The sequence below is a fragment of the Varroa jacobsoni genome, unplaced genomic scaffold, assembly GCF_002532875.2.
Source record: "Varroa jacobsoni isolate VJ856 unplaced genomic scaffold, vjacob_1.0 contig05292, whole genome shotgun sequence".
NCBI lineage: Eukaryota > Metazoa > Arthropoda > Arachnida > Mesostigmata > Varroidae > Varroa > Varroa jacobsoni.
In genome coordinates this window covers 1-10,688 of record NW_019215519.1, presented here as the reverse complement: position 1 = coordinate 10,688, position 10,688 = coordinate 1, and the positions used below count along the sequence as shown (strand labels likewise).

The window sequence follows — 10,688 nt, the reverse complement described above, 5'->3', positions numbered from 1 at the left end:
CATACATATATATTAGTTTTTCTAAAAAATTAACTAGATGTATAACCGAATGTATATATTACCATCGCCACCTATGCGTCGATTGTGTATCGTGCAATACACACTGTGAGCATGTATCTATGCGAATGTTTATTTGTCCCGTGTGTTTTTATTTGTTTGTCTTTCACGGTATTTATATTATATGACATGGTATTATATTATTGTTGTCATGCCATTGATCACTACATCTATGGAAAATTCTACTTAGAGTACACATTTGCTTTCGTCGAATTAAAAATGTTCCATGTTTGACATGCGTTGTACAGTTGCTCCCTCTTTGCAATTGCAATCTACGCTCCTGTCGCTCGACGTTGTTCTTGCAGCTGTTTGCTTATTTTTAACGTTGAGCTATTCTACCTTACAATTGTATACATAATCAGCCTTTTTATAGAAGGCCTTCGACAGTGAGACAGGCTGTCAAAAACTTGATATATATCGAGCATATAAAACACCGGGGTAGAATATTTATTGCATGTGCGCCTCGAGCGGGACATTATTAAACCCAGTCTCATCAAAAGTTGAAGTACCATATTGGAGCACATGTGGCAATCGACACACTTCTAGCGACTGACATGCTCAACTGGTCAACAGCAGTGCCCTCCTGAAACGAGAGTGCGAAAAATACTTTTTCTAGGTAAAATCTATTATATGTTAGAAGAGGTGCCTCGCGTTGCTGTCTGAATGATGATGTAGATGTTGATCACATGCCCAAGATGGTCTAACTTTCTCGTTTTTTATGACTTTTCGTGTGTTCGATTTCCTTTCGCCACTGACATTTTTTTCTACTTCCTAGTCTTCGTAGAGGCCTTCAAGTGTTGGTAGGACCGCATCTGTTAGATCTTGAGGTAAAGGAAGAATGCTGAGCGATGGCTGTTCGTACTCAAGCTGTTGCGGATCTAAGGTTCCCCCTTGGAGAGGATCGAGCAGGTCACTAGCGCTGCCTGCACCAGGACGCTGTCCTCTGTTGCTATGGACTTGTACTGTCAGGACAGGTGTAGATAGAAGTCCACTCAATGTCGGATTATTTCCGCCAGATTGTCCTCCTGCCGGTATACCTCCACTGCCACTACCGACGGCACCGCCACTACTGAGCGCGTTGTTTAAGTTGATCGTATTGTTGTTGAGTCCCTTCATAACGCCGAGATTGCGTTTCTGCCGTTTCTCAGCGCACTTGTATGAATGCGTCCGCATGTTGTCCAATCGCGACGATCGATACGAGCAGTAGTTACAAGCGTATGGTCTCTCGCCGGTGTGAGTTCGAGCGTGACGTACTACAAGGTTTCGGTGTGGTGCACAATAATTGCAATGCTTACATTTGTAGCCCCCTTCGAACGGGATGTAATGAACCTCGTCTGACGCCTGGGGACCACCCGCCACTGGACCTCCGGGACCCCCGCCTCCCGGCAACATCGTGAGTAGGGAAAGCATCATTTCTGCAAAGAGCGTACACCCATTGAATAAAAAAAATGAGTGTACAGGAGACACACGAAGAAGAGGAGACAAGGCGAAACGTCAGCAGAGGCTGAGCATATGAAAGAAAATGTAGGTAGATAAGTGTCACCAGTGGTAACATAGTCAGTCATACAGAAGATGTTACGGTAGGCGATCATACGTTACGGGAGCTTACGGTACGTGAGTATGTCATTAGTGTTGACTCACACTAATGGATGCTGGATCGTATACACTGACTGAATGGGCCACAGTGCGTTTGCTAGTTCAGGCTCGATCACGGATCATCACGTCGATCGTGCATCGTTTCCTGACCGTATTGTCAGGAACGTAGTTCTGTCTTGACATTTAATTAGCCGCAAGGCGGAAGTTAGCATTCGTTTGAAAGTAGGTGGAAATATTTGTTAAAATACAGACAACCGAAAAAAAAGGCGGTAGTAACAGTAGCGTGAAATGACGCGTGCGACGTTTTTGCTGTGATTGTTATTGTTGCGTTGGTAAGTGAGCGTTACGACAAACGACAATATTAGTTCGATAGGACCTTCCTTGTTAAGTGACAACTTCCCTGTCTCAGTTTCTTGGCATTGGACAACAAGCGCGAATTGTAGTACCCTTAGCGTCGTGTTCCAGCGAACGATTTGGTGTTAGTCGGCAGCCGAGCATACAATTACCAAGAGGCAGTCAGTCTCACAACATCGGTTAGGGTCAGTAGTTCTGTAATAGTCATGAAGTCAAGTAAATAACGAGCACATTCTATAGGAAAAGCACAGAAGCTAGCTAAACCAGGTATGAAATACGGTAAGTCCAGGTATGCCACCTATTTTTTTCAATATCGAAGTCCCAGTAGCAGTGGCAAACTTTTCAGTAGCTGTGTCGATAAAAATACCGGGGGAGCCGCATATGGTCGCAGCAATTAGGAAACCACCAACTGCTGTGTGTCCACAATGGACGGAGACAACAATGAAAGTCGCACCGATCACAGCGTTTGTACTATCGGAACACTCCGTCAAAAGACGTACAGGACGTGCTGAACTGACCCTTCATGAAATCATCTGCCTGTACAGGGAAAAGATCTAGATGTGCTACTGCGACTACGATGGAACTTCCTCAACCATCACCATGAAGCAATAATGGACAACAGTGTGATTGTTCTTCTATGTGCACACCACAGTGAATACACACGTTATTACCATGAGTTCAATGGGACAAAACGTGCGTCGTTTTATTTTATTGATAGGAAATTTCGACCTCCTTTCTGTGTGACGTTCATTCGGTTCGCGAATTATTATAGCTAGCTGCAGAACTATCTTTTAAGAAGATCTTTAATCGTCCGCGGACGTCGAGGGCGCCCTCTGCTGTTCGGGGATTCGGCAATCGGTGTTCCAGTGGGCGTTCCGCTACCGTTACTGCTACCATCACGGTGTTCAACGTTTGGCCAGAGTTTAACTGGATAGACTAGGTTGTCTGCAAAGTATAGAGACTGTTAGAAGAGTCCTGATCAGCATCTTTAATAGCCACAATTGCAAATGCAAGGTCTACGTAAAACAAATATCTATGTACAGCATGGCGTGCATCAGACATGCGTGTGCAACATTGTCACCATAATCATTCTAACATGAGCTAGCAAAAGACAAAGTCGAAAGATCGATGAAATTAACTGCCTCTAGAAATCACGAATCAATCAACTCATCTCCCGTATCTTCCGTAACACACCACGCATTTATTTTTATTTAGAAATAACCTATAGTAAACACAGTACTGAATCTGTACGTCTATATAAAATATACATTTTGTATCGTTTTCAAGAAGTGACCAACAAATAAAACATGTTTACGGGCAACTACCCCAACCCCTCCCTCCCTTCCTTCCTGGCTCGCTCGCTCACTCCCTCTGGCAGGAAATTTCCGCCTTTGGTCGTCCTTATGCGATCCCTTATATCGCTATTGGTTTCTGCATCGGATGTAGGAAACCAGCGGTTTTTTCCTGATTTAGCGTCGCCTGCGAAAGAGTTCAATCCAAAACAGTCATAGTTTAATGGAAAGGGTCGAAGGGACCTTTCGAAATTGATTCCGTTACGTGTCCTAGTCACTGTCAGGGTGCGCGTTTGCTTTTTGCCATCTATCAATTTGAGATCTGGCACACATTCCCTTTTTCTAAATACATGAACGAACTTACTGAAATGGAGATAACAGAATGCCTCTATTGTGAGTAAGATACATTTGATTGGTACTACTTCTCACGATGCGTCTTTGAAAATTTACAATTTATTTACATATGTAAAGCGTTTAGCCTACATATAGCTCTGCGCAAAAGAAGGATTCTCGTGATCTATTGGCCCTTGCACTCATCAGGTGTTTTCTACGATGGAACTTCAGACCGGTTGTGTCCTGGGAGAGGATCCGTATTAGGACCGTCGACACGATGCGCGTTCTTAGTCCGATTAAAGAACCGCCAGACCGGTGGTGTCCTCGCAGAAGTGTAGTGGAAGCTGTTCTCAGGACTCCCATTAATTTCCTCTATAAAGCAAAGCAAATTTTGGCAACCATCAGTTACGAAATACCACGGATGTATTTATGCGCACATAGCATGGCTATCCAAATCGCAATTGGAACTAGAGCAGAATTGGTTCCTTGAACTATCTTCTATCTAGTTCTCTGTTATAAGATTTAGAAAACATGTAAAGAAATGAAGTTCTTCATTCACAGGCATAACATCGAAACAATCCACAAACCTGAAGTGGATGACACGTGCGCCATTATGATCGTATCGTGGTCTATGGAATATGCTGTCTGTATGCTTGCCGTCGCGCTGTAACCGTATCTCTAGAAAGCTGGTCATAGTCAGACGCGGTCGTCTGTATGGAATTCAGGAATTAGGGCGGAGTCCGTCTCACTGAAATCGGACAATTCTGTTAGAATCGACTTCTTTTTTTTTTTTAAACAATATTTAAATTATGGTTATATACCGTGAGTTAAAGGTGAAATGTTTGATTTCTGATTTAGGCGAAACGTGTATGTAAAAGAGAACACAATAAGAAACAATAATACTAAACATTTACTGGAAGTTGTCCATGTAAAAAGATATATTTGTCTTTCGAAGGACGATCTCATGGATTTTAGAAAGCATCTGTTCTAAGGAACTGGTCTGAACTTTAACACGGACAACTCGTTTAACAGAGTACTGCAAAAAAGAACGTTAAATATATAACCTTCGATTTTCTATTCACATAATGCATTGACAATAATTGATATTTTTCAATATATACTGCTTTTTTTTTCCATATATTAATATGATATGGTATCTAGGAATGTTTCCTCTCGCTTTCTGGTTCCTTTCCTGTTCGCCACCGGCGTCTTAACGCCCTAAGTGATTCCTACTAAAGCGCAAGAAACTTGACAAGAGACAGCTCGCCTTGGATTTCTGCGGCGTTTCGGGACACGCACAACTTCTAAAATCAACCTCATAGAATGGTAGTTAGCCATTTGTAGTTAATTGAGAAGTTCTAAAAAATTGATACATAAATACGAAGGCATTCCGTTGAAAACCAAGACGGTATAACGTTTCATCTAATTGGGAATTCCTTTGGAACGATTTATTGAGGTATCATTTGTGGTCTCTGATAATCGCCACGATTGCCAACATTTGGAATCAAACGATGGCCACATATATTAGGTTCATGGTAATCGAATCTTCTATCTTCTTGGACTAGTCCGTACACAAATATACGCTACAATCAACTGCTAATCCCTGCGCACCTCGTTTGAGTGCATCTGACAATGCGAGAGAAGTCCAGGTTTGCCTTTAACAAAATGGCGACCAACAGGAGTGAGGAACTTCCTTGGTGCAGCCGAACTCGCCCGAAGCCCACATAGCTGTAGTAAGTTGTACTTCATGGCTGGGGCTGATTCGACTGCCGCAGCTGTGAGCTGGCTCTGGGGACGAACCGATAACAACGGTGACGGCTACGCACCATGCATTAGGCAGATCACTTGCCCTACATGCCACCCATCTGTACCTACGATATCGCCCTGCGGTGATGACCAAGTGGAAACAGGAAAACAACAAAAAATGTTCGACATGTTGTTACACTATAAAATCATGAAACGTAAGGAACAGACTCCTAATGCAGATTGTTTCTTATCGGAAAATATTTGAAATCAAAGCTATACAAATCCCGTAAAGCTAAATATTAACTATTCCGATCTTTAGCATTACTTCGTCGTGAGGAGCGCTACTGCAGCTGAGAAAAAGGCAGGTCAACGACGAAATTTCTTATAGCATAAGCGTAGTTTTTTACATTTTGTAATAGAAGCAGATAATGTTCATCATCTTTCTGTATTAGGAACTGTTGTATATCAGCATTTCTTATGACGGAATGGTCGTAGGAGCAATAAGAGACCAAAGGTTTATAACTTTCATTCGTCATTATTCGACTGTGGACCCCTACTGTGCCCCATATCAGTCAATTTTACAGTCATCACCACAGTTACTGGCCACCTTGACGAACATCTATATTGTCTACGCAGGACTAAGGAAAACCTGAATAAGTGGTGACTCTGTGCGATAAAGGCTACCTTTGCCGATTTAATGTTTGATCGCGGCTATTAGCCACTACGCTCATTCGCTCCTGATTATACTTCTATTTACAGTGAGCGTAATTTATATACTATATTCCACGGCATAACATACTGTGGTGACTTAATTCACTTTTTAACAGTTTACGAAACTACCAGTGCTTGCATATATTATAGCTTTGTTTTTTTCGTAAAATTTTTACTTTAGGTATCATTTTCCAGTTTATTCAATAAAACGAACATACTTCGGAACTTTTCAAGTGCCGGAAAGTTTTACGTTTTCCTTCCTACCTACCTAATCATCTTGTAACGTATCGATACCCTTCGTCACACTACGATATAGTTCGAATTCATCTTATTTTTATCAAGGATAGCGGCAGCATATTATCTCTTAAAACTTTCGTTATCTAACCTTCCCTCCTTTTTCGCTGCTAGTTAAAATCACCATGCATATCTATCTATCCATTTCACTTGATCGACCCCTTCCAGAAATTCTTATTAATTCTCATATTTTTACGTGTCGATCGCAGATAGGGAGATTTCACGTAGCTGGTTATTGCTGGGGGCTCATACGTTTCCGACCGGATTCGACAAAAATGTTCGTGCATGCTTTGAATCTTGTCAAAGTACGTGTCACATCGGGCACTTTTAACGTCAATAACTTCGAAATCAGCCCATACCGTTGAACATTTCTGAGGACCGCTCGAACGAGCTTTGTATTCTGAGTATCCCGATTGCCTAACCGATGCTACCGATCGCGTTATGAAATGAACATGTTGAAAAGCACTGATAGAAGTTTGGATTTCCCCATGGATTCGCTGACCATTAGTGACGCCATAATCTGGATGAAACGGTCATGCAACCTTGTCAGCTGGGTAGCGCAGGCAGTCGTTGGCACTGCTTGTTTGAATGTGGTCTACGGATCTCCGCTACAGGTCAGGTCCATCTGGAAATATAGAGACATTGAGACCGTTTGTCAGTTGACAGCGCCTACTGGGCCTCAATAACAGAAACAGCAGAGAAATAGCCGTTTCATGATCGCATGCCTCTTACCTCATTCAGATAGTCTTCGTGCATGCTAGTGAGCTTTGCAATTTCCATGCAACGAAAAACAAGGACTCGATTAGATTCATTCGTTTTAGACACCGCGCCATGATATACCGTAAACAACACATGAGGACACGTTCTACTTTGTTATCACATATCAAGGTCGGCAAATCCTTTGCGGCAAATCCAGTGATAGCGATGTGTATAAACATACTTGGCAAACGACTGCCGAGCCCGTTCCATCTTATTGGCCTCTTTCGAAGTTGACCCCATCCAGACCTTCTACCTCTCATTCCGAAGATACACGTTCAGGTTTATCTAGTTCTATCCCCTGAAAGCAAACGTAGCATTATCAATCCATAAAGATCGTAGCGTTTCTTCTGACTGAGTAATCGTTCACTTCCTATTTTTCCTTACGTTGCACTCTATCGAGTTGAATCCAGGAAACTATAATGCATAAAGATAATTTTCACAACAATAAGAAGGGGAACTTACTGTTTTAGTAATCTCTGTTCTAAATTATTATGAAAGAAAACACAGAGTTTCTTGTCAAAAAAAAAAACACGCCCTGGTGGGTTTATTAGCGTTAACATCGTCACGTTAGGATCACTTTCACTTCAGTGATTCAAACGATTGTACAAAACAATTATTACACACCCTTAGGCGACTGTGGTCGGGTGTACGTTGAGCATGTATCCATTCATAGCTTTCATTATTGCTCTTATTGTCCAACTCAGTTTGAGCTCGCTGACATCTTTGCTAATATTTGGTAACCTGACAAGCAAACAGGCAACACCGAAGCGTCAAAGTGTCGTTTGTTGTTTGTAGGTAGAATGATATCTCTAGCCTTCAAAAATATTGTATCGGAACATACAGCTCTGGCTTTCGCCACCGGTGAAATTTATCTTTAATAGTTCGGACCATTTTTTTCGCTTACTTGTCCGTACAAGCTGCATTTTACATAATTTGTGGGTAAGCTGTTAAAGTAAAGCATATATTTGAAATTCTAACATCTACTGCCAGATTACTGTATATAGTACACCTGCAATTCCAGTTTCGTGAACTCCTGTTACTTGATTTGATACCGTTACAACCGGTAACACAATTTGAAATTGGTCATTTTTTTTTTTTATATTATAAGTGCATTTGTTTTATTTATGCTTTTTTTTTTACACGTAAGCTGTAAGCATCCGCATTCGCTGGCTCGAGGTCCCCGAAGGCCTGCCCTATTCTGAAGATTCTTATTGCATTCGGAACGTCTCGGTATCGAAACTACGATTCTCTTCGCGTCATACGGTATCCCTAAGAGATGTCCGATGCTCACAACAGCTGTACAACGAAATTATTATGACATCTGCTGATATCTAAGCCAAATGCCTAACTGAGAAGAGCTATATTGTGTTACTATACCTACCGTTTTTCTCTATCGACTGTTTAATCAAGGATACTGGCACCAAATTTCGGGGCCTCAAACATCATATGTACAACCTGTTCGTGTTCACGGACAGCTCGCCGACTTCCCTGGAACCCACAAATCCGACAGCGTCTAAACGGTACAGAGCTGTTGCCAACGACGGTTGCCATGGAAACAATGGGCCCGCCTGTTGTCATTGCACCGCCCGTTGCTATGGGAACGGTCGAACTTAGCGACGGAGGTGGTGGCGGTGGTAACGAAGGCGCAGCTCCAACACTCCCAGCCGGAACAATGGCCACTGGAGGACCATGATGTCCTTCCGTCGCCGGCAGAACAACCCCTGACGCTCCGCTAGAGCCACTTGTCCCACCGGCGCTTCTATGCGGTGGCACTTGTAAAGGAAGTTGAACGACGAGCGGGTGCTGCAGTCGTGTGTGAGCTACTAGTTCGGCACGCGACGTTGTGAGAAAAGTGCACTTCGGACATCGAATCAACCGGTACGAGATGGTCGCCAGCTCTGTAAATGTGTTCATTCAATTATTACATCTGAGAAATGCCGAAAGTGACGATCCTCGCTTGTACAAATATTCTCGTTCTATGTGGTCTACGGAAATATGGTCATAAAGTGAAATATATTTGCAACGGATAGTAAAACGTGAAATGCCTTTTACGGTATCTGAACATGGATGTCTTTTTTGCCATTTGATCAATCCCCTCCGCTGCACAATAACTATTTGGACTATATTTCTCGGTAATAATGAATGAGCGTAAATTACCAACATACATCATATTTATTACTTAAATCTAAATGCTTTTTTTTTTTTTATTTATTGACAGCTGTTGCCATCGGAAATAGCGGACAAGGACGACGTTGTCCGCACGCACACTCTTGTTAAGATACAATCGAGGCTGTAGACTTTTCAGAACTTGATTGTGACGCTTTACATGCTGCAGTAGAACTTCCTAGTGTGCCATAGATGAAACCGAATTGCCCAGTAAAGACCTTCAACGATACGGTTTTGAAGTTCTTTTGATTGGTTCGTCTAAATGGTTCGGCTGTAAGATTAAGTCATTCTGTAAACCCAACTTATCGATCTGTATCAAATTTGCGAAGGTGCATATCTGAGTTTTTCGGCTACTTCATAGAACCGAGCGATCATAGATAGAAATTTGTCGCAAATCTTAATAACTTTCAGTGAAAACACGATAAAACGTTGTTCTTTCTTGATACAATAAATATGATGTGATCGTGATATTTATTGACGCATATATATTCATCTATACGATACCAACAAACCAACAATGGCTGATAGATGGATTATACTTGATACTAATTATAATTTACACTTCACAGATTTATTTTATCACAAACATTTGTTAGTAATTACAAAATGAAATCCATATACCTTTCACAGTGTTAAAGTGGATTTGGTAATCATCTGATTTTAGTAAACGACAGAAGAAAGAATAGCAACAGCCATGGACAATAACGTAATAGGCTTCTCCATGTAAGTTTTCTCATCTTGAATTGTTTTTCTACATCTGTTTATAGAGGAGCTATTTCTTTCCTCGTTTACAAATCTATCTTAATTGATGTATGAATCAAAGAAATATTGTTGTATGTATATATATATATATATATATAATTAAGATAATTTCGTGTATCTGAATATATACATACAGTATACAGGTTCTGTTCATTATGATTTCCTTAGTCGTTATCGTCGAAGATCAATAGGTTTACTGGGCAATACATAAAAATGGGACAGGTTACAAGGTGGTCGATAATGACGTTAGAATATAACACGCTTCAATCTTTCTTCGATATACTAGATAGTAATAAGATTATTTATAGTGTAAAACACATCAGATGGGATGAATAGATGGAGATATAATAGCGATATAATTCCAATAGAATTGGTTTGCACATTATGACGACGGTGGTATATCGAGGACGCCAACAACGATCTTGACAACAACAATTAGATAACATTCGTTATTCAAACAGTTTCGTCCTTCTTTCTTCGAAATGTTCTTCTTACCATTTCGTCGTCCGCTTTTTGCATACGTATTTGTATAGGCCTACGTATGCTGCGGCTGCGCCCTCCAACGGCATCAAACAAAACACTTTTTTCTCAAAGGTTTTTATATATATATATAATTTT

The 10,688-nt window shown here is 41.3% G+C and overlaps 1 protein-coding gene across 5 annotated transcripts; it reads right to left on the bottom strand.

Moving 5' to 3' along the window:
• Window positions 1-116: 116 nt before the first annotated feature.
• Window positions 117-7,457, bottom strand: LOC111273183 (uncharacterized). Of its 5 annotated transcripts, none has more exons than XM_086973497.1 (6): window positions 7,324-7,457; window positions 6,743-7,008; window positions 5,244-5,516; window positions 4,220-4,380; window positions 3,761-4,004; window positions 117-3,486 (listed from the first exon to the last, which is right to left on the bottom strand). In XM_086973497.1, the coding sequence occupies exon 6, from the start codon at window positions 1,468-1,470 to the stop codon at window positions 829-831; it is 642 nt and encodes a 213-aa protein (XP_086829623.1). In that variant the 5' UTR covers window positions 1,471-3,486; window positions 3,761-4,004; window positions 4,220-4,380; window positions 5,244-5,516; window positions 6,743-7,008; window positions 7,324-7,457; the 3' UTR covers window positions 117-828. The 5 variants fall into 5 exon arrangements, with proteins under 5 accessions (XP_086829623.1, XP_086829620.1, XP_086829624.1 ...); XM_086973494.1 differs by having other exon boundaries at window positions 3,783-4,004; XM_086973498.1 differs by having other exon boundaries at window positions 3,866-4,004.
• Window positions 7,458-10,688: the final 3,231 nt, after the last annotated feature.

Coding starts and splice junctions, on each gene's coding strand:
- LOC111273183 (XM_086973497.1), bottom strand. CDS start 1,470: ATGATGCTTTCCCTACTCACGATGTTGCCGGGAGGCGGGGGTCCCGGA.